At 35.9% G+C, this 25,235-nt stretch overlaps 1 protein-coding gene across 1 annotated transcript in view; it reads right to left on the bottom strand.

Moving 5' to 3' along the window:
• LOC150093598 (tight junction protein 1-like) overlaps window positions 1-25,235 on the bottom strand; it is a 712,683-nt gene that overhangs the window by 323,567 nt on the left and 363,881 nt on the right. Inside the window, exons 14-15 of the mRNA XM_090413230.1 lie at window positions 21,713-21,863; window positions 6,930-7,032 (exon numbers count right to left, since the gene is read on the bottom strand). Coding sequence (XP_090269356.1) covers window positions 6,930-7,032; window positions 21,713-21,863 — 254 coding nt within the window. The remainder of the gene's footprint in view (window positions 1-6,929; window positions 7,033-21,712; window positions 21,864-25,235) is intronic.

Genomic DNA, 25,235 nt, shown 5'->3' with positions numbered 1-25,235 from the left:
TACTTTTTTCTTTCTGTAATTTCAGGAGAACCGTGCATTGGGCATACGATAAATTACTTTTTTAGGCGAAGAATGAGCGAGGATATTGGCTACGTCAAGTCTGATGTTGTCGGCTATCTCCGACGGTAAGCGACCAATCCCACGTTCGATGTTAACCATTACATCAAGCACCGGCACTTCCTTTGGATTATTATTGTTATTATTATTATTCAGGACCTCCATGGAGTCACAAGAAAACATCCTTGAACCCACTGACCATTGTCTCTATCAGACAATGCATTCCACAGTTCAACCACCGTCCATGTAAAGAAACCATTCCTTATCCTCTTGCTCACAACTTCCTTTCATAACTAGGAGGGATGGCCTCTTGTCCTTGCTCCTTCCTCCTGTTCCACAACTTCCAAGTGTCAACCCTGTAACTATCATATTTATCATACGATAAATTACTTTATCGTATGATATTTGTCAACCCTGTAACTATCATATTTATCATACGATAAATTACTTTTTGAAGGCGAAGAATGAGCGAGGATATTGGCTACGTCAAGTCTGATGTTGTTGGCTATCTCCGACGGTAAGCGACCAATCCCACGTTCCCAGTGCCAACCCTGTAACTATCTCTGAACAACTTTCAAGTCTTGATCATATCACCTCACGTCTTCTATCCACCAAACTTTGCAGCCCAAATCCATTCGGCCTATCCTCATAACTAATATTCTACAGTCCATATCATCTTTGTTACAATCTTGATATCCACCCTCTGTACTCTTTTTATGGTTAAATATCCCCAACAAATCCTGGGGACCAAATTTGAGCACAATAGTCCAGATGTGGTCTGATCGGGGCTTGATAATGAAATGGCAACTCTTTTATTTCTGCTGGTCGGCATCCTTCTCAGTATTGCAGCAATCCGCAGATTCCCTTCACCACTTTTGCAATATGTTCCTTGAATTTCAGGTTTTTATCAATCATCACTCTCAGATCACTTGCCTTCCCCCCACTTCTTCTAACAGAGTGTGCAGCCTCCTATCGATGTATCCCAAACTTCAAGACTTTATATTTAGCTGAATTGAACTGACCTCCATTCAGTTGCCCATCTGCCCATTTGATTCAAATTTCAAATCCTCTTGCACTGCTGCCACATCTGCACTATTACTAATAACCCTTCCCACCTTCACATCATGTTTAAACAATGATACTGCTCCATTATACACAACTCTCTGATACCTATCAGACAGCCCAATCTAATTCACTAACCTGACATTTAAACCTATGTGTTGCAACTTAAATATCAGCTTATCATGTGGTACCCTGTCAAATGTTTTATTAAAAAGAAGAAAAAAAAAAAAAGTAGAATATGAATTTCCCTCATCAACTGCTTTCGCCAATTTATTATAAACAGTAATCAGATTACTAATGCAAGAGCTCCCCTTAACCAATCCATGCTATCTCTTACAGATAACATTACCCTCATCTGCACAATGCTGTAAATGATCTCTCATGAATTTCTCCAAAATCTTAACAACTACCGATGAAATATAAACTGTTCTCTAGTTTGATACTTCCATTCTGCTATCACCCTTATACAAATCTTACCTTCCTACCAAAGTGATCATGTCTCCCTAAAAACCTATGAACATTGGAACCAAATTTGCAGACTTCACAGATCATCGACTTTACAATATGATGACACTATCAGGAAAGAAATAGGTCTTGATCAGCTAAATGTCCACATAAACAAAGAACCTCTATTTTCCAGTCCTTTACCTTCAAATACCTTCATAAATCTAAACCTTACCAAACTCTGTACAAAAAAAGAATCAAAAGAAATGCTTAAAGAAAAAGGCCTAAATACCATCAACCTTCTTTCATCCTCCAAACAGGTTATTTGTTATACCGATGGATCATCAGACACCAATATGATTAATGGAGGCGCTGGTGTTCTCCTTCTACTCCCGAAAGGTGAAAAACTTTCAATAAAAGTTGGATCTGGGAGAATCGCTTCCAATTTTACCAGCGAACTCTACGCAATAATTAAAGCACTAGAAGCCTACTTAAATCTATCATCATCTCAACAATCTGAAGGAATTATAATTTACAGTGACTCAAGATCAGCTATGGAGGCAATCAAAAATGGCAATACCAAGCTCACACAAGACATCCATAAACTCTTAAATCATCTAAAGTGTTTAGGTAAAAGTTGCATTCTACAATGGATTCCTGCTCATGTAGGCATTGATCACAACGAAGCAGCTGATAAATTAGCAAAAGAGGCCAGAGAACTCAACCAAGAAACTCATATGATAACTCTTGCTGATGCCAATGCACTAGCAAAAGCTAAACTAATTCCATTGAAATCAGTGATACAACATCAAATTCCCGAGATCAATGCTGACAGAAGGACCTCCACTACGATAGCAAGACTACGAACAGGACATTATAGAGGAATGAAGATCAATACAGATGATACGAGAACATATAGAAACTGCAACAACTGCCCCAATACGGAACTGACACCCACTCACATCTTTACCTGTCCAGCAATTACAGCAGCCTTGCAAGAAATAGATCCTAATCCTGAACAACAGCTCTATACAAACAAAATCACAGACATAGCCAAAGCAGTACAAAGAGCGCACGGAAACATCTAAGACTCTTCAAAGGACAAGACAACAACAACAACCTTCCTACCACTCCTTGGGCACCTTTTGCATGTCCAGACTCTCATTGAAAAGCTAGGCCAATGGAGCTGTCAGTTCTTTAGCACATTCTCTCAAACCTGTGACAAAATCCCATCCAGTTCCATTGCCTCATCCATCTAATATTAAAATGTACTTCTCCAAGATGAAATATCCCAATATAGTGTTTACTTGACAACTCCACTATGTCCTTTGTATCAGTCCCTCTATTCTCACTTTTATCCAACAATGTCATTCTTCCACAATCATTTTTCCTCCTGCTGCCTACATAACAAAAGAATTCCTTAGGATTTTCTTTTGATCTCAGGGTCAATCACTTATTTTATTCCAGTTTTGCATTCCTTATACTAGTTACTTGCTGGCTTGAGTCTTATATTCTTCATGCATCTGCTCTCTATCCCTCTCCTTATATCTTTTCCATAACCTCTTTTTTTATCTGCAGTTCCTGTTTGATATTGTCATCTACTTAAAAAAAAAAAAAAGAAAAGAAAAGAAAAGGAAAGGAAAAAAAAAGAAAAGAAAAGAAATAAGAAACAAGAAATAGAACAACTATACAGTTATACAATGTCTATATCTATTACAAGAAGTAAATATTACAATATTATATTGATTGCAATTAACAACATCTAAAAGAAGTATACAAAAAGCAAAACAAATATTAAAAAGAAAAACATTAAAAATTTGGAACAAATATATAGTAATGCAAAAGAAAGAAAAGCAATAAGCATACAGATCATTCCTTCGGACAAAAATCAGAAGAAATATACAAAAATAAAATAAATACAGCAAAGAGCAGTTACTAAGATTCTTGGAATAGATTAATTAATAAAATATAAGATATACATAAAAGACAACTACTATCCAACAAAATATTAAGGGAATTAATAATGAAGAAAGAGATAGCATAGCTCAATATCATACAAGAGAAATAATACATAAGAAAATTATAATATATGGTATGACTCAAATTTATTAAAAGAAAACAACAGTGTAGAAAAATCACACCAATTAGACTGGAAGAATTAAAAGAAAAATAAATGTATGAAAAATAGAAAATGAATTGGGTTAGATAGCATATATAAGATTACATTAGACATATAAAGAGCTTTTTAAGTATAGTGAAGAATATTAACAATAAAAATTCCTTACAGTCAATAAAGAACTATCAGAGTAAATGTGAAGTTCCATCAGACTGGATAAAAGAAGTTAATGTTATACATCTACATTTAAGAGAGGAGATAGAGATACCTCTGAAAATTCTAGAGGAATAAGCTTATTAAATACAAGTTACAAAATATATAGTGATTTTGAATAAAAGACAGAAATATTACAAGAAATCTATGCACCATCAGTAATCTCCCTGTATGTGTGATTGGAACTTAGTTTTAGACATGAAAGATTATGCATACATAATATAGGTGTGTCCAGAAACTAAGCTTCAAACATGTATAGTTGCAGATCAGAAGGGAGGGAAAACTTAATCAAAATAACAGAGAATGACAGGAATGGAGATACAGCTGTGTAGTGATGTCACAGGAGACGAGAAGTATATAACAGGCATATTATTATCAATTCTTGGTCTACGTTTATAAGTTTACCATCATGTTGTAAAATGAAAAAGAAAGTTGATAATCCTAGTATTCATTAATTCAGTAATAAAATTTTAGTATGCCTAAAATATTCATCCAGTTGAAGGTTAAAGAATGAACTGACTATCCATGGTAAAGAATGAACTGACTATCCATCTTTAATTTACTGCTGATCTGTTTGACCAAGTGAATGCGAAGATTTGAGAAAATACAGAAGATTCACCATTTCTGAGTAGAGTACATATTTCCAGCAATATTTCCTTGAGGTTGTATGGAAGAAGACAGAGAGAGCGAAAATAGTGTGCCTGTTGCCTAGGTATGATAATGATGAGCTGAGCAGATGAGCAGTAATATTGAATGACATAATAGCTAGAATGTGTGACAAGAGAGGACTGGTATATGTGGATGGTTGGAGTGCGTTTGAGGAAAGAGAGGAATTGTATGCAAGAGACTGCTTACATTTGAATGAGGAAGGACCTAGGCATCTGGAGAGATTGCTGTTCTGAACGAGTCAGTGTGCCCCAGGGAGAAGGATGACACGAGTGAAGAGGACACAATTTGGAGTAAAGTGGATGACAAACAATATTAAACAGGAATTGCATGCGAAAAAGAGGTTATGGAAGAGATATAAGGAGACAGGTGAAGAGAAGATGCATGAAGAATATAAGACACAGGCCAGAAAAGTGACTAGTGTGCCAAGGAAAGCAAAACTGGAATATGAGAGGAAATTGGTCCTAAGATCCAAAGAAAATCCTAGGAAATTGTTAAGCTATGTGACCAGTAAGAGGAGAAATGACTGTGGAAGAATGTTATTGTGGGATAAAAATGGGTATAGAGTGACTGATGCAGTGGACATAGTGGAATTGTTCAATCAACACTTTATTGGAGTATTTCATCCTAGAGGAGTCAGTTTTAATGCTAGAGGGATAGGGCAGGTTCGAGGTTTAGAGGTACAGGAGGAGAGTGTGTTTCGGATACTGAGACTCTGAATGTCAGTAAAGCTTTGGGACTGGATGGTATTTCAACACGAGTTTTGAGAGAATGTGCTAGGGAACTGACAGTGCCTTTGACCTGGCTTTTCAATGAAAGTCTGGCTATGGGAAAGGCGCCCAGGGAATGGAAGAAAGGTAAGATAGTACCATTGTATAAGGGTGGGAACAGACTGGAAGTGTCTAATTATAGGCCAGTTTGTGTGTCATCAGTAGTTGTTAAGATCTTGGAGAAAGTAGTGAGGGACTGTATACAGCATTGGGCAGATGAGGGTAATGTTATCTGTGAGAGTCAACATGGATTTGTGAAAGGTGGTCTTGTTTTAGCAATATGCTAGCCTTTTATAACAGTTACAAGAACATTAGATGAGGGAAAGGCATATTACTGCAATTTTCTTAGACTTAGCAAAGGCATTTGACAGGGTGCCACATGATAAGCTGATATTTAAGTTGCAGCAAATCGGTCTGGATGTCAGATTGGTCAACTGGATTCAGGATTGGCTGTCTGATAGGTATCAGAGAGTTGTGTATGGTGGAGCAGTTTCAAGGAGGCAGAGGGTTACAAGTGAGGTCCCACATGGCTCAGTACTAGGACCTATATTGTTTAACCTTTATATCAATGACATTGCCAGTGGATTGCAAGGGGATATTCAGTTGTTTGCGGATGATGTGAAGCTGGGAAGGATTATTAGTAATAGTGCAGATGTGGTAGCCCTGCAAGAGGATTTGAATAAGCTAGATAGATGGGCAAATAAATGGGGGTGTCAAGTTTAATGCAGCAAAATGTAAGGTCTTGAGGTTTGGGAAACATCGATGGGATGCTGCATTCTCTATGGGAGGAGTTATACTGAAGGAAGTATGAGAGACAAGAGATCTGGGGTTGATGATTGATAGAAACCTGAAATTTAGGGGACATATTGCAAAGGTGGTGAAGGTGACACAGAGGATTGCTGCAATTATGAGAAGGACACTGACCAGCAGAGATAAAAGGGTTATCATTCCGTTGTGTAAGTCTCTGATCAGACCTCACTTCAACTATTGTTCTCAGATTTTGTGCCCAGGATTTGAAGGGGATAAATTAACTGCGGAAAGGATACAAAGACGGATGACAAAGATGGTTTCAGGACTGTACAAGGATAGTTATGAGGATCGGCTGAGGGAATGTGGACTGCAAAGTTTGGTGGATAGAAGAAGGAAAGGTGATATGATTGAGACTTTTAAACTGTTGAGAGGTGGTTACAGGGTTGACACTGGGGAGTTCTTTCAGTTGGTTGAACAGTGGGAAGGAGTGATGACAAGAGGCCATCCCTGGAAGTTATGAAAGGAAACTGTTAGCAATAGGGTGAGGAGTGGTTTCTTTGCATGGAGGGTGGTTGAACCATGGAATGCATTGCCTAATGGAGTGGTGAGAGTGAGAATGGTCAATGAGTTTAAGGAGTGGTATGATAGACTTTGTGTTTCTTAGGGGGGACCTCCCCTCAATGAGTTTTGACAGACTTTATGTTCTTAGGAAGGACCTCCTATGATAAGTCTTTTGACTCCATGGAGGCCTGAATAATAATTATAAACCTTTCCACATCAAATATGTCAAGGTTTGCGTACCACACATCAGAAATCATACCAGCATAATAAACAAAAAATGTAATACTAACCATCTTTCCTATACTGAACAATAAGGTTAACTTGATCCTGAATGCTAAGAATAAGCAGCACTGCATCTTCTCGTGTTAATCCTCGCATGTCTTGGTCATTTACCTATTAAAAAAAAAAGACTTATTACTAAAGAAAGAGGTGTCCCAAGGTGTACCAGTTAAGATACATTTTGCATTATATATGGCAAACATCTATAAATCTTGAATACTCCATATCAACAAAAATTATTGTATACAATGGAATAATAAAGACAGGAAATCCAAGTAAAATAACTATAGCTCTGGATAATACCGAAAAGAGAGGGCGATTATTATCATTCTTGTAGCTAAGTTTATACACTGGTTAGACATAATCTAATTTCTTAGGAAATGGCAATGTAAACTAAATTATTAATTATAAAAACTTCAATTAATAACAACCTATATTTTGGCAATGTTATATTGCAATCTTCAAGGATCACAAAACAATGATATGCCCATGCAGGCACTCAAACTAAGCAAATGAGGCTGAAGAAAGGCAACTGAAGTCAGTCCTAGTGTCCTAAAAGGCACCCCATAGTGGGCTAAATTTGGATGTCTTGGTGGCTGGCTTACGTTTTTAAAATGTGTGCTTCCCAGATTTGGGCAGTCTCGTCCAAATTTAATGAAGTTTGGGAAGTTTTTCAGAGCTGAGGCTGATTCAAGGAATAAACTTTCATACTTGTACTTGCTGCGGCAGTGGCGGCCGGTGAAATTTTAAGTGGGGGTGCTGCCTATACAAAATAAAAAAAAAATTATTATTTTTTTCCTAATCAGTAATCAATTTATTAATAAATAAACGTACAGATTTATTTATTAATTAATTGGTTCCAAATTAGGAAAAAAATAATTTTTTTTTTTATATTTTGTATAGGCAGCACCCCCCACTTAAAATTACACCACTGTGCTGGGGTGTAATAAAGTAGCCTTCTTCCAGCATATTCTGAAGCGAATGTCCAATGCATGGTCAGTAGGCCCTGAGTGGTTATATTGGTGGAACCAGATGTAGTCTTTCATCATCATCATCATCAAATTCCTGCCATGTACCCTCAAGGGGTGTACAGGATGATAGTACTACTTGAAAAATTTACATCATTACTAACTTCCTATCTACAATTTTCCTCCAAATCAGTCTGTTACTTGTCAAGACTCCAACATTATCAGATCTTATATTTCTGTCCTCTAAGGTACTTTGTACCATATCAATCCACCTATATCTTGGTCTTCCTCTGGGTCGTTTTCCTGCCAACCTGGCAGAAAACACTTGTTTTGCCAATCTTTCCTCGCCCATTCTGTTTAAATGACCATACCACTTGAGATTAGCACTGCAAATGCATTCCTGAATACTGACAATGTCAAATTTTTTCCTATTATCCTCATTTTTAATATGATATTGCCATTGATGCCATCTGTTCATGCCTATAATCTTTCTCAGGACTCTCATATCTACGGTCTCTAGTCTTTGGTCAAGTGTTTTACTTCTGACCCAGCTCTCAGATCCATAAGTTAAAACTGGTTTGAACACTGTCTTGTATACAGCTAATTTAGTGTTCTGACTAATTTCTCTCTTATTCCATATGAATTTATTCAATTCACTTCCTACCATACCAGCTTTGTTGATTCTGGTATCTATTTCCATATTTAATTTACCATCTTCACTAAAAATCGTGCCTAAGTAGCTGAAATGTTTTACTTGTTCCACAGGTTCTCCATTCACAACACAGTTGACATTTTCAATGATTCTGCCTATTTTCATTGTCTTTGTCTTTTTATTGCTGACCTTCATACCATATCTATTACAACAGCTATTCAATTTAGTCATTGAATCTTGCAGACTTGTAGCAGATTTATTTAGAAGTATAACATCGTCCGCATAAAGCAAAGAGCTGACATTAACATCTCCAATCTTGATATCATGTTTATTTCCACTTTCTTTCATAATGTGATCCATATAGATAATGAATAACAGAGGGGATAATGTACATCCCTGTCTCACACCAGATTTAACATTAAACCATCTTCTTGTACTTCCTTCAATTCTAACTGCTGACTTTCAACTCGAATAAAGATTAAGTATTGCTTGATATAATGCCCCATTGACACCATATAACCGTAGCATATTGAATAGCTTCTCTCTTGGCACCTTGTCATATGCCTTTTCCAGATTGACAAAACTTAAATACAGATCTTTGTTATATTCCCATGCTTTCGCAACTATTTGTTGTAAAGTGAAGATCTGATCCTGACAGCCTCTATTTGGCCTGAATCCAGCTTGTTCTTCACCAAGCTTTTCTTCCACAATTCTTCTCAACCATTTGTCAAGTATACTTGGCATAAATCTTGCCAGGCACACTCAGTAGGGAAATACCTCTGTAATTCTCACATTCAGTTTTATTTCCCTTTTTATATATTGATACTATGAGAGTTTTACTACAATAATTGGGGATTCGTCCCTCTGTCCAGGCATTCTGAACTATGCATTGCAGCCACTGTAAGACTTTTATACCACCATACTTCGGCATTTCTGGTCGAATATCATCTACTCCTACTGCCTTTCCACATTTGAAGCCTTTAATGGCTTTTTCTACTTCAAGGATGTATTCCTGACTGCATGCCTGGTCAGTGTTTTTTTATCACTGTGCTGTCATCACTGCTTGTTTCATTTAGCAAATTTTCAAAGTAATTACTCCATACTTAAAGAATATCTTTTTCTCCCACTTTCATTTCACCTTTATCATTTCTAACTCCTTTTACAGCACTCTTTCTTCCATTCCTAAGCTTCTTCAACAACCTCCAGAATATTTTGCCGTTTTACCTGCTTGATATTTATTTTCTATGTTCTTGCCAAAGTCTTCCCAAGACTTTTGTTTAGCTAGTTTTACACAGTGTTTCGCTTCCTTACATTTGTCTCTGTATTCTCTAAGAGCACAAGCTGACTTATTTGACGGGAACTTTTGATATGCTTTCTTCTTTTCCTTCACTGCCTCTTTAACTTCCTGTGTCCACCATGGAGTTCTCATTTTTCTATCCTTGCAGACAACTTCACCACATGCCTGTCGAGCTGAATCAATGAGGGTTTTCTTCAAGGTTAGCCACTGAATCTCCAAGGTTTGGTTCCTGTTCTCAAACTCTTTCATTTTTCCTTCAATAATTTTTGTGTATTTTAGTCTGCAGTTGACATCTGAGAGCTGCTCAACTTTTATTCGCTTTAAAACTTTCTTACATGTCATTGTTTTCAATATGAAATTCAATTTTATCCTGCTCAAGACTAAATAGTGATCACTTCCAATTTCAAATCCTCTGTACACTCTGGTGTCCTGCAACAGGGAGAAAACATCACTATCAACAAGGAATAAGAAAAGAGGCAAGGAATAAGAAAAGTGCCTCTTCTCTCCATGTGAATTTGTGCACATTTTTATGTTGGAACATGGTGTTAGTAATAACCAGTCCATGTCCTGAGCAGAAATCCAACAGGTATTTGCCATTATTATTAGCTTTGCCCTTCTCCAAAAATTTTCCCAAAACATTTTTGTATGTCTAACAATCACTTCCTACTCTGCTATTTAGATCCCCAACAAGCAACTGACACAATGAAAAAGGACCAACTTTTCCTTTTTCATTGTGTCAGTAGCTTTCTCTAGAGCCTCAAAAAATTCCTCCACTTCTACCTTAGTAGAACCTTCTGTGGGACCATAGACACAAATAAGTCTCATTGTCCAGTTCCCCATTCTGATATTTGCCCAAATCATTCTACTTGACACTGCCTGGCATTCAAGAAGGTGAGCCTCGTATTTTGTGTTGAATACTATGACTACTCCTTCTTTTCGTTGATTGTCATTGCCTGAATATAACATTTTTTATTTATTGCTGAGAAAGATCTCACTAGTTTTTGTCTTTTTTGTTTCAGTCATCCCTATTATGTCAATCTGGTACTTATCTAATTCCTCTGCTAGCTCCATTTCTTTGCCATTCAGGCTTCTTATGTTGATAGTACTGATCTTTAACTCTGGTGATGTTGAGTTGGGGTGTGTTTTCAGATTTATTCCAGTTCGCTGTTCACCCTGGTTCCCTGGCAAAAACAATGGGGGCCTTGTTTAACCAGGCAACGCCCCAGCCGGCATGAAATTTTGTCATGTTTTACCATCATTTTGTATTTTGGTTTAACACGTTCGCTGCCATGCTACTCAGTCATAGTTTGTTCCCACACGCTAAGCGCTTTTCGCGTCTTCAAGGTCACTACGAGTAATCTCGTAGCCAGCTTATCAGATCGAATTTTGTTTCATACGCCAACTACGAGTAATCTCGTATCACTTCCATCTATATATTACATGTGCTGACGCCAGTGTTTATTGCGTCTAGTTCAGTTTTAGTTTCTAGTCTCTAAGAACCTTCAATTTTGCCATGACCAGTAAAAGAAAACTTACTGATATAGAAGTAGAAGCTTATGCTAATATGAGCGATGATGAATTTCATGAAATATTTGGTTCCGATTCCGAAGATGATCCTACAGACGACTCTAGCAGTGACTCCGATGGTGAAGAAACTTTTGAAGATGAAGTTAGCAACCAGCCAAATACATCAACATCAACTTATTGGGAAAATTCAGAAGAAGAGCCCCCACAATTTGACTTTGTTGAAACTGCAGGTTTTAAAATTGACACTGGAAATTTCAGTTTTAAAAAGGTTAGTTGAACTTTTCTTTTCTGAAGATTTTCTCACAATTTTAGTAGAACAAACCAATTTATATGCTTTACAAAATATTGAGAAAAGCCGAGTTTAAAATTGATTTACAAATTACGATGTTATACTACGGATTAACTCGCGCTTGGTATACGAGGTCGATAATCGACATACGAGTATACTCGTAGTTGGCTTGTGAAGCTCATATACGAACTACGAGTATACTCGTAGTTGGCATCTGATGCATATACACAATATACTAATTTTAGTTGAAATTATTTCTCTTCTACCAAGCCCCCAGACATGCTCTCTGCTTTATTCAGAATCCAAGGGTCCAAATTAAGGTAATTATACATAGGGATAACTGGTGTTTGGCATAGGAGGTCGGTAAATCGACATACGAGTATACTCGTAGTTGGCTTGTGAAGCTCATATACGAACTACGAGTATACTCGTAGTTGGCAGCGAACGTGTTAACCAATAGGAATACAATTTGGTCAGCTAAATATCAAATTGCCAGACCATCCTCGTTCGTTCAGTATCAAGGTAGATACCCAACAGGGTGCACCACGAGAAGGTGAGGATTGGACATTAGGTCAGAAGCCCTGGTCAGTTCTCCGCATTCCTTTAAAGGCTATGTGGAGGTCTCCTCTCAGTTATACAGCTTTGACCTTTAAGCACTGGATTGGCTGTCCTCCTGCCTGTTTGGCTGTAATAGGACAGTTTACAACTGCAAGGAGACTGGTCTTTGGTGGATTGGATAAGAGATGCTAATTTCTTATGTGGTTCGTAACTAGTTGTGAAGTCAGGTTTTCTTAGGATTTTTGTTAGTTTTTTGGATGTGCACTGGATATATGGAATGGTTGGCTGAGTGGTTAGCGTGTCCACTCTCCAGCCAAAAAGCTGCAGGTTCGAATCCTGCTGTAGGCATGGATGTTTATGATTGTCTGTGAAAATACTAGTGGTAGTGATGGGCGGTAGATGGCATTGGTGTAGTTACGGTTCAATATAGTTGACGGAGACAGAGGTATAGCAGGTGCCCTCCCCTGATGAGTCTTTGGACTTCCTGGAGGTGTCATGTAATTATAATAATCGCTGCTGTGAAGAGGGAAGGGGGTTATAGCCATTGGCTAAGAGGGTGTTAACGATATGGTTAAATTCAGTAGTTAAGGCATTGTTATCTCAACTGATTAATTTTGCTCTGTTATATAGGGTTTTTATAATCTCATATTGTTGGAAGGGTGACTGCTGGTGTATCTATCTACCTGTATGTGTAGGTTTTCTGTAAACAGAGAAAGCCAGGGATCCATCAGGCTGGCATGTAATCAGAGTGTCTTGGAAAGGGAGACCGTTGTTGTTTTCCTTTCGCAAAGTAAACTGGATCTTGGGGTGTTGATTGTTTAAGTGTGTCGAGAAATTGTGGAGTGTATCCAGTCCATGTGGCCAAATGGCAAACACATCATCCACATAGTGTTGTGGATTTATGTGGGGCAGAATTTAAGGCTTTTTCTTTAAAGGACTCCATAAAGAAGTTGGCAAGGGAATCCATGGCTGTCCCCTCTATCTGTTTGTACAATTTTCCTTGCAAAAGAAATATCCTGAGCTCATAGCAAACTGAAATAGAGTTGAGATATTGGAAGGAAATTTGGCTTGGATAAGGTCTAAAGTATCTTTGAGTGTGACATGGGTGAATAAGGAGGAGACACCAAAATTGACCATTATATCGGTGTGAGAAGTTTGCTAAACTGACTTTAAAATGGACCGAGTTTTTTTTATGTGCGAAGGTGTTTAGTCAGTATATTGTGTGAGCACTTTGGCTAAATATTTGGATAATTTGTATGTGGAGGGATCAATGCCATCAATAATGGGATGTAATGGTTTGTATACATTTTGCTTATGGAATTTTGGTAGTCCATATGTCCAGGGGGGGAATCTAGAGTTAAAAGGTTGTAGTCTGTTAGTTACTTCTACAGGCCAAGACGTAACCTTCTTAATGAGCCTATGAAGTGTTCTGATTTGGGTGCTGGTGTGATCATATTTAGGGAGGTAGGCAGAACGATCTAAAAGTAAAGAGGCAAGCTTACCTGTGTGTAATCTGATTGGTTTAGATCCACAGTAGTATTTCCTTTATCTGCTTTAGTAATTATTATTTTTTATTATTTTTATGGCTCTTTTGCTTGCTTATGTTTAGGAGTGCCCCTTTTTTAATGTCATTGGTTTTTTACTCAAGAATTCTTAGGGCATTGCAGATGTATTTTTAGAGACAAATATATGTGGCATAATAGAAGAAAATTCACACATACCTTTTCTTGGATGTTGTTGCCTGTCTTCTTTCTGCGGTGTGCATATTTCTGCTGTTATGGTGTTGAAAAGGGAGTGGGGGGGGGGGGTAGCAATGTGGGAGAATTAATTTGAAAAAAAAACCAAGGTTTTTTATATATAATATATACATATATTATATTTTAGGGGTGGGCAGAGCGCTTTTTTGTAGGGTGGGAAAAGATGAAAAAGGGGGACTGAAATTAGAAACTGTTTTTTTAGAGGAAGGGAAGGGTTTATGGAAAAAGGAGGTCAGGGATAGGGTTGACGGGGTGCGAGCAATTTCGACAGCGTGGGTCGCCATCTGAACTCATGGAAGAAGTGGATGCTATGTGATGCCAGCTTGGTGTTTCTGCCTTTGAAGTGTTTGTGTTATTGCCTATTGGTCGGGGTTATGACCTAATTTTTATGTTGTGGAGCTTCCAACACTAGGAGATTATGTAAGGTCGGTGGACATTGATTGAGTTCTCATCACATTTTACGGCTATCATTTCCGATATTCTAAGCGTTGTTTCGTTGTCTTGTCTATCTATTATGATGGCCTTGTTGATTTGCGGGGTGTGTTTCTGTTCAAAGGCATGAACTGCTATTTCTGTTTTCCCTGTACTTTGTATTCTATTTTTCTTTTTGATGTTGTGTTTTTTAGTGTTTAAATGTTCTGGAATAGGGATGTTACAGTGACGGAAGTGTTCTTGTAGTCTTGTCCATAAAGACCTGAAGGTAGAACCTGTGTAGGTGATATCAGTCTTTTTGGCAGGGAAATTTGTAGACTACGTTGTCATGTTCTAATATTTTTTTGTGTGTGTGAGATTTAGTGGGTTTTAGAAGGTTTGCCAATTTTTGGTTTGTGGTGAATACCAGTTTGTAGTTTGTATGTTTGAAAATGGATTTGTAGGCTTTGTATGTGTCCTGGATGTATGGCAGTTTGATAACTTTTTTTGTTGGGAAGTTTGTTTTGGTTGTTGGGTTGTTTTGACGAGTTTTTGCTGTCCTGTTTGCATAATTTATGAGTTGTGTGGGATAGTTGTGATTTTGAAAAATCTGTGTTAGTTTTTTTTATTACTGAGTTGAGATAATTATGGAGTTAAAAACCTGTAAGCATTTATGAAATGTGATAGGATGACCAATTTTTTAACCGAATATGGATGGTATGAGAAGAAATGGAGGTAGTTTCGATATGTGTGGGTTTGTGGTAAATTTTCGTGGCTATTTTGTTATTTTTTTCTGATTAATGTCAAGTTTAAGAAATTGATGGATTTGTTCTATTTGGCTTCTATGGTGAATTTTAGTCTGTTACTGTTAAGAGACGCTTGTAGGGTGGTGGTGTGTGTTGGTTCTCCAATGCATAGAATATCGTCCACGTATCTGCCATAAAAGGTAATGCTGGGGGGGGAGTGATTCTATGTATGCTAGTAATAATTCCACTAGTTGTCCGCTGATGTTTTGGCCCATGGGAGTCCGAAAATTTGAATATACGTGTGTTGTTGTTGAACTTGAAGCTTGCCGACATTATTAGCTTGATTAGGTTTATAATATCATTAGGTGTTAATTTTGTTCGAGAGTGTAGGATGTGGTCTTCTGTGAGTAGCGTATGTACAATGTCTAATGTTCTGGGGACATCCAAGTGGTGTATAATGAAGTAGCATCCAATGAAGTGAGGATGTCTTCTTGGGATAAGGTTATGCTATTTATTTTTTGAAAAAGGTCGTCCGTATTTTTTATCATAGAGTTTGACATTGTAATTAATGGTTTTAGTAGTTTGCTATAAATTTCGATAAAGGTGCTGTGGTGGTGGTGTTTTTGTAGGAAACTATTGGACGTATCGGGTAGCCATCTTTGTTGGTTTTGATTTGTCCAAACATACAAGGGGTACGTGTGGTGCATTGTGTTTTTCATTGTGGTTTTGTCTATCTTGTTTTGATTTTTTAGGGTATGTAGGATGTTGTTGATTTGTTTTATGAGATTGGGGATGGGGTCAGGTTGGATTTTTTGGTAGGTGTGTTGGTCATTTAAGATAGCTGTTATTTTGTCATGGTAATCGGTTTTGTTTGTGATGACTACTGTATCCCCTTCGTCTGCTTTTGTGATCATTATGTTCAGGTTTGTTTTTAATGATAATAGGGCTTTTTGTAAGTTGGGAGTAATGTTGGGTTTTATTATTATTTTACTATTTATGATGTTGTTTATTTTGTGGAATATTGTTTCTTTGTTAGGGTCATTCTTGAGTTTTGCTTAGATTTCGATTATGATTTCTTCATTTTGTATGTAATTTGGGGATACAGCAAAATTTAATACTTCGTTCAGGTTGGTGATTTCGTTGGGTGTAAGGTTGTGATGTGATAGATGGATGATGGTTTTGTTTTGTGTGGGTTGCGAGGCGGAGTATTGTAATATCCGAAGGGTTGGAAGCTGCGTGTTTGTTGTATTGGATGTCAGTTAGTGCATACCATTTTTTTGCGTGTCGAGCTTCTATTAATTGCGAGTTAATTAATTAATTCTTGATGTGCGATTGGGTACTTTCCGAAAAAACTGCCCATTCGTTTGGGGTCAGTAAGATTTCAATCTGTTTTTCATTTTGTGAACATATGAATATGCTTGATGCTTCTTTTTAAATCTGTCATTTATAGCCTGTTTTATTTCCTTGGGAAGCCCGGTAGCAAATTTTTTTGTTTCCGGGAATTGTGATGTCACCACATACCACCGCGAATTTTGGTGTGGCGTTGTGATTGAGGCATTTTTTAAGGAATGTTATGTGTATTTTTTGCGCAATGTATGTTAGGATGGTTTTCTGGTATGTATCTTTTGTAAAGTTTATACACTCGTTTAGTGTATCAACCAACTCAAGCCTATGTCATGTGAGATCATGACAGAGGCTTGAGTTGGTGTGTGCGCTAAGTGGATACTATTTTAAAAGTGTTTTTTGTGCAGGCAGGGGTGGTAGGGAGGTTATGGCAGAGAGCCAATGGTTGAGGGGTTGTATGGTTACAAGACAAGAAAATATAGTATTTTTTCTGGGAAAACTCCCATGTTACTCCTCTTAAAAACTATTATTTTTACAGCTATTTTGCCTGCTTCTGTTTAAGAGTGCCCCTTTTTTAATGTCATTGGCTTTTTACTCAAGAATTCTTAGGGCATTGCAGATGTATTTTTATAGACAAATATATGTAGCATAATAGAAGAAAATTTGCACATACCTTTTCTGGATGTTGTTGCCTGTCTTCTTTCTGCAGTGTGCATACTTCTGCTGTTATGGTGTTGAAAGGGGGAAGTATGCACACTGCAGAAAGAAGACAGGCAACAGCATCCAAACAAGGTATGTGCGAATTTTCTTCTATTATGCTACATATTTTTGTCTCTAAAAATACATTTGCAATGCCCTAAGAATTCTTGAGTAAAAAAGCCAATGACATTAAAAAAGGGGCACTTCTAAACAGAAGCAGGTAAAATAGCCATAAAAATAATAGTTTTTAAGAGGAGAAACATGGGAGTTTTCCCAGAAAAAATACCTATCATTTTTTTTTGTTGCTTTTCATTTCTTGCAGAGCTTTGATAATAAGTATATAAAGTATATACTTATTAGCATTCAACACCAAACACCAAGATAAACTTCTTGATTGGAAGACAGTTTCAAGTAGAGTGATGTGGACACACTTCAAAATGGGAAAATGGACAATGAAACTTATTTGTGCCAATGGTCCCACAGAACATTCTTCTAAAGAAGCGAAAGAATTTTTTGTCATTAGAACAGACAGTTGACATAAAGGAAATGAAAAAATTTGTCCTTGTTGGAGATCTAAACAGCAGAGTAGGAAATTAATCCCACCACATATATAGGAACATTTTGGGAAAATTTAGAGAAAAGGACAAATCTAATAATAATAATAAGTATTTGCTAGACTTCTGCTCAGGACATGGACTAGTCATTACTAACATCGCATTCAAACATAAAGATGTGCACAAGTTCACATGGAGAAGAAGACACAAGAAATAAGAAAAGCTTCATTGACTATGTCATTGTTAATAGTGATATCTTCATGCTGGTTCAAGAGACAAGAGTGAACAGAGGAATTGAAATTGGAAGTGACCACTACTTAATGCTAAGCAGGATAAAAATGGATATCACAATGAAAAGAACAGTGTGTATGTAACTTTTTAAAAAGAATTAAAGTTGAGCAGCTTTTACCGGTAAACTGTAGATGACGCGACTATACAAACATTATCGAAAAAATTTTGAAGCAATTTGAAAACAAGAACCAAACCTTAGAGTCTCAGCAACAAACTCTGAAGAAGACATTGATTGATTCAGCTAGAAAGGTATGTAGTGAAGTTGTCTGTAAGGATGGAAAAATAAGAACCCCATGGTGGACAGACAGCATACCAAAGTCTGTAGCAAATAAGGTGGTAGATGCACTAATTGAATAAAGAGAAAAATATAAGAGAGTTAAGCTATGTGTAAAATTAGCTAAACAAAAGTCATGGGAAGACTGAAAAGTGGTGGCAAAATGTTCTGAAGACTACTGAAAAAGCTCAGAATGGAGGAAAGAGTATTGTAAAAAAGAACCAAAGATGTTAAAGAGGAGATGACATGAAAACTGCAGATAAGGATATCTTAATTCGAGTAATTACTTTGAAAGACTGCTATATGAAATAAGCAGTGACAGAACCATACTAGAACATTTTCAAGAGAAATGCAAAGAGCAATACACATCAATCATTGAGATGGAATAAGACATCAAAAACAAGAAATGTGGAAAGGCAGCTACAGTAGATGATATTTGACCATAAAAAGCTTAAATAGGAGATATAAAGGTTTTACAGGGGCTACACTACATAATTCAAATGGCCTGGCCAGAAGGTTGAATTCCAGATGATTAGAGTAGTGCTCTCGTAGTAACTATCTATAAAAAAAGGGAACAAATCTGAACATGAGAATTACAGAGGAATTTCTCTACTAAGCATTCAAGGTAAGATTTATGCAAGCATACTTGAAAAGAGGTTGAAAAAGACTGTGAAACCTGGAGAAAAACAAACTGGGTTCAGGACAAACAGAGGTTGTCAAGATCAGTTGACAAATCATGAGAATACGATAAGGATCTGTACTTAAATTTTGAATATTTGCAAAAGATACCCAGAGATAAAACTTTTCAAAACCCCTACAATCATATGGAATAAATGCAGGATTAGACAGCACAATACATAGTTTATATTTAACTTGTAATCCAGCAGTTAGAAATGTAGGAAATACAGGCAGATGGTTTGATGTAAAATCTGTGGTAAGACAAGGATGCACATGTTCTCTGCTCTTATTCATCATCTATATGGATCACAATATAAAAGAAAGTGGTATCAGGCCTGATATTAGAATTGGAGATGTCAAACTGCTCTTTACTTTATGCAGATGATGTTGAACTCCTAAACACATCTAGTGCAAGTCTCCAGGATTCTCGAACTAAACTGAATAATAGCTGTAACAATTTGCCCTGAAAATAAGCAATAAAAGGACCAAAACTACAAAATAGATAGGCACATAGAAAACTTCAGCTGCACTCTGAATGGAGTTCCGATGGAACAACGAAAATATTTCAGCTATTTAGGAAATAGATAACAGAATAAGCAAAGCTGGTATGGTTGGTAGCCAGCTGAATAAATTTATATGGAATAAGAGAGAAATTAGCCAAAACACCATACTAGCAGTATACAAGACAGTTTTAAGTTATGGATCTGACAGTTGAGTTAGAAATAACATACTTGATTAAAGACTAGAGACCACAGATATGAGGTATCTGTGGTCTCTAGTCTAATCTAAGATGCAGAGGCGTAACTAGGGGGGGGGGGGGACACCCTTTGAACCTTTTTTGACTTTTGCAGTTAATTCTAAAATACGGTGTTGAGAACTCATTTCCAAATATTGTATTACTACTACAAATTTTCCTCACAATTGCTGTAAGTGTTGCTAGTTGTGAGGAGTTTTTCTAGATAAAATTGATTAATAATAACCTATATTACTATGAAATAGACTTTGCCAATGTCATTGATGATTTTGCTAACAGAAAAGCATGAAAAATAACATATTAGAATGTTGAAATTAAAGTTTTACTTAAAAAATGAACAGTGTTTTAATTTATTTCCCTATAAGTCGTTTTGACTTTTTGTATTTTTGGTGTGTATTGAGAGGGACAGGAAAACCTCTAGCTACACCACTGCTAAGGTGGTATGACCACTTAAATAGAATGTGAGGAAAGGTTAGAAAAAAGATGTTTGATGCCAAGATGGCAGGAAAGAGGCATAGAGGAAGACCAAGGTCTAGATGGATTGATTCAGTCAGAAGGGCCTTAGAAGAATGAAATGTTAGATGTAACAACATTTTAGTGCTGACAAGTAATAGACCGATTTAGAGGAAAATTGTAGTTAGGAGGTTAATAACAATGTAAATTTAATCATGCAATGCTGTCATAGTAGCCTGAACACCCTTGAGGATATATATCAGAAAATTGATGATGATGATATAAATAAAATTATAAAAATCTGTAAACAGCAAAATCTGTTTGGTATACAAATAAAGTCACAAATAAAGATAGACACACTATTATTTGTAGATTATCAAATTGTATTAGCTACAACAGAAGATAATCTACAGAAATCAGATAAATCAAGAAATAAAATTTCAGAACATTATAATATGAGAACATTAAAAGTAAAGACAAAAATATTGGCTTTCAAAGGAGAAAACCTAATAAGAAGTAAAATACTTATATATAATAAAATATCAGAACAAGTAATACGTTCAAATACCAGGGATGTGACTTATCATGTGAAGATAAAAATGATATAGACATTAAAATATCAAATGTTGTAAAAGTAAATAGCATAATATATATATATATATATATTTAAAACATCCTTAGTACAAAATCACACCAGAATCAGACTACATGACGTTTTGTCTAAACCAAATTCATTATATGGAAGTGAAACATCGACCATAAAAACAGATTTAAACAACAATAATGAAATTTCTCAGAAAAACAGCTGGATATACTAAATGAAACAATAAAAGAAGTGAAGAAATTTTACAATACAATACCTGAATATAAAACCAATTCTCTACTATATAAGTAAATATAAACAAAAGTGGTCAGAACATCTACATCGAATGGATAATAGCAGACTATCAAAAATACCATGTGGATATAAAATAAATGGAAAAAGAAGAATTGGAAGACAAGAAAGTGACATGAAACTGGAACAGGCCACTTGGCCTAAAATTCACGATAGGAAGAAGAAGTAGAAGATTATGGTTTTATATATGGTAAATATCTTCTAGTTATAGAATTGCTTACAATATAATATCTGGATTATATATAATATAATCCCGTACCATACATCAATAGTTCTATTAAACTGTAATTGAATTATTATTATTATTATTATTATTATTATTATTATTATTTGACGGAGCATACCAAAACAGGAGTACTTGTCAAAAGGAATGATATCAGCACATCACTTAAAATGCTTGAATAATTGTATCAGCATTAAATGATATTTTAGTGTTATAAAACAAATGTGGTCATTGTGTAATTTTATTTCTAAAGTTATGAAACGGGTACCTTGAAAGATTAGACTTTTTAGTGCTATGCTACCTATTGACTTATATACACATTCAATTATACATATATATATATATATATATACATATATTAAAGAATGTAAATTATCAATTTCCAAATGCTGAAGAAAGTGTTAATTTATGTGCATTTACTAACTTTGAGTATTTTATCACCAGGTTGTAGACCTTGTATAAATGCAGAACTCCCAGGTTGAACAGCTGTAACAAAGATTCCAACTTCACTGCCACCAGTAAGACAAATGCCCATACTGCGATCTTTCTGATATGATATAAAACGAGGATCTGGTCTAATGGGAGGAAAAAAGTTGTAATGATTATTTCATATATTTCATACTTGATAAACTGAATTATATTGCAGATATACATACACCCTCTGTCCAAAAAGAACTTTTAATAGAAAATAAAACACAGGCCAATTATAATTATTCAAATCATTTATTTCAATCAATATACTCTCCCTCAGCTTTGATACAGTGTTTGGCACGGTCAATTAATTCGTTAAATGAGTTTTTTATATCGTTTTGGGATACTGTTGAGGGTCGTGGTTACTGCTGCTTGAACGTTTTCAATGGTATCATATCGCTTTCCTTTCATCTGCAAATGAAGTCAGGGGAAGAGAAAGAAGTCACAGGATGCTAAATCATGTGAATATGGTGAGTGATCCAACATACAAACTTGGTTTTTGCTCAAAAACTGTCTCACAATGTTGAATGATGAGATGGTGCATTATCATGCAAAAGTGACCAAGATACAAGACTACCTACATCACGATATACATGCCATTCGCGATGAATTCTCCTATCAATTAGTTCAAAACTTTGAGATAAAACTCATTGACTGTTTGGCCAGTTGAATGAATTCTTTGTGGATAAGATAATGCCCTTGAAATCGTAGAAACAAATCAGCATTGTCTTTACTTTTGACTTCTCCAAGTGACTTTTTTCGGATGCCCCTATTCGGGTGGTCCCCACTCAGCACTCTGGAGCTTTGTTTCAGGCTCATACTCAAAACACCACATTTCGTCATCAGTAATGACTGTTTCAAGGAAGTCTGAGTCATTACAAGCAGTTTTAATGAGGTCCTTGCAGTGTTCAATTCGATACATTTTTTGGTCATTGGTCAACTTGTGGGGAGCAAATCATGAATTCAATTTATGAAGGCCCAAACTCTCGGTCAAAATATTGTGCATTTTGGAATCCCAAATTCATCTTCAATCTCACGGACAATTTTGGATTTTCTTTAATGAAATCGCACACTTTTTTGCATGTTAATTTCGCTCAGTCCAGTTTTTGGAAGGCCTGGCTTTTCGTCATCCTCAAGCTCCTCACAACCACTTTGAAATCTCTTAAACCACTCATAAACTTGAGTATGGGATAAGCATTCACCATCGTATGCTTTTTGAACCATTTGATGCATTTTGGTAAAACTTTTACCAAGTTTAACAGAAAAGTCAATTGCAGCTCTCTGTTTGAAACTCATTTTCCGACCATTTGTCAAAACACACCGTCACTCTTGGCATTATAACTCGGCTTATAATGAACCAAATGTCATAAACAGTTGACACAACACTAATGAAGGTTGCCGCTTTTGACAACAAAAATATACAACAGGTGGCACCACTAGTTTCTTCTATTTTTGAAAAGTTCAGTTTCTTTTTGGAGAGAGGGTGTATATACACATGTATATCGCACACCATATCTCTCTCTCACACACACACACACACAGAGTTAATAAAGACATTCGTGTCTGAACAATTCATCGCGTGGAAAATTCATTGCATGGAAATTCATCGCACAAAAATTCTTCACAAGAAAATTCAAAATCCTATTTCATGTCATTCCCATATATGAAAAAAAAAAAGATTTTATGCATTATTTATTATTTCAATTATACTTAGCGTTTTGAAATTTTTTATTCCATATAAAGTCATTAATATTCTTTCTTATTACAGGCTCTGTAAATGGAGCATTAATTGTTACAAAACTCGGATAGGATGGTTAGGGAGAAAGAGCATCATATTTAAAAATATTTAGGGGTAATATTTATATCCAACTATTCTATTAATAGTTAGAATAGTTATTAGGGAGAACAAAATATTTAAGAATATTTAAGGAGAAGGGCACAATATTTTAAGAATATTTATTCTTCTAACTGTTCACTATTTCTCTGTTCTGTGCATTTAGACATCCATCCAGGTGTAATATATTTTTTATCTGAACTAATTCAGATGGTGATGTGTTTCAGTTATTGAATACATGTGTATTTTGAAAATCACCGCACTTTTCCTGCATAGGAAAGAAATCTTGCATGCTGCTATCATTTGCAGAGCTAGTTTTAAGAACATAGGTGCAATTTTGAAAGAAAGGAAGAAAGAGTTCTTCCTCTTTTCCATTAATCGACAAATGAACCTATACAAATGCATAAGCATTTGTATAGGTTCATTTATTTGTATAAGCATTTGTATAGGTTCATTTGTAAAATATGCAGCATAACAGAAACAAAAAAAAAAAAAAAAAAGGAAACGGAACAATGAATATACAAGATTATATATTTATATACAGTGGAGTGAAAAAAGAAAACAGAGCTGAAGCTGGAGTAGGAATACTAATACCTAGAGTTAAATGAAAATATAAAAGAATATGAATATATAAGCGAAAGAATATTAATGCATTTTTGGAAATTATGGAGACAACTACCGTGTTTGAATAAAAACTTTAGTTTACTATTACTAAAATTTTACAATTCGACGTTTCGACCTTTATGTCAAGGTCATCTTCTGGAGCGTACAAATATACACAAGAAACAAGCTATACTATAATCATACTGGTTCATTAAAGACACTGACTAACCGCTACCACAATTGTTGGCCTGACCTCTGGTGAAAAAAAAAAAAAAAAAAAAAAATTATACATCAACGCTAGAGTCCTAATTTGTGTTGTCTACTATATAGATATATTAACATCATTCCAGCCAGTTGGAGTGGAATGGTTTCTAATAATAGCAGATTGGCTAGAGTCCTGACTTATGTTGAATCTTTCAAATTAGGTTGGCTGAATGTGTGCCATCGAGATCCTTGGAATTTTCATACCATCTTTATTGTTGATATTTGGGTGGTTTATCAGGATTTCGCAGGATTCTTTAAATTTTCTTTCGTACCATGTTTTTATGCGGTGTAAGGAGCAGGTGCTTTTCCAGTTGATTTGGTGTAAGGTGTTGAGTGCATGGTCTGAGAGGCCTGCTTCACCATAATGGTTATATTTAATGTGTCTAATGTGTTCTTTCTTGCATATAGGGAGTGTCCGTCCTGTTTCTCCAATGTACGGTAAGTTACAGGTGCAGCGGATGCAATAGACTCCAGGATGTGCTAATGGGAGGAGAGGATCCTTAGAGGAGTTGAATATGGTTTTAAGTTTAGTGGGTGGTTTAAAGGTGGCATTGAGGTTATAATGTTGTAGGATTCTGTTGATTTTTTCTGATAACCCTTTAATGTATGGGATGGCTATGGTTTTACTGTAATCTAGATTTGTTTTTGTTGTGGTTTTATAGAGTATTTTATTGACAGTATTTTTGTTATAGCCATTGTTTATGAATGTGTCACTAATGATTTTTAGTTCTTGTTTCAGGGCTTGCTGGTTAGAACAAATAGTTGTGGCTCTGTT

The sequence above is a fragment of the Typopeltis vanoorti genome, chromosome 23 (genome assembly GCF_054136105.1).
Source record: "Typopeltis vanoorti isolate ZY-2024b chromosome 23, IOZ_Tvanoo_1.0, whole genome shotgun sequence".
Taxonomy (NCBI): domain Eukaryota; kingdom Metazoa; phylum Arthropoda; class Arachnida; order Uropygi; family Thelyphonidae; genus Typopeltis; species Typopeltis vanoorti.
This window is presented reverse-complemented; position numbering and strand designations above follow the sequence as displayed.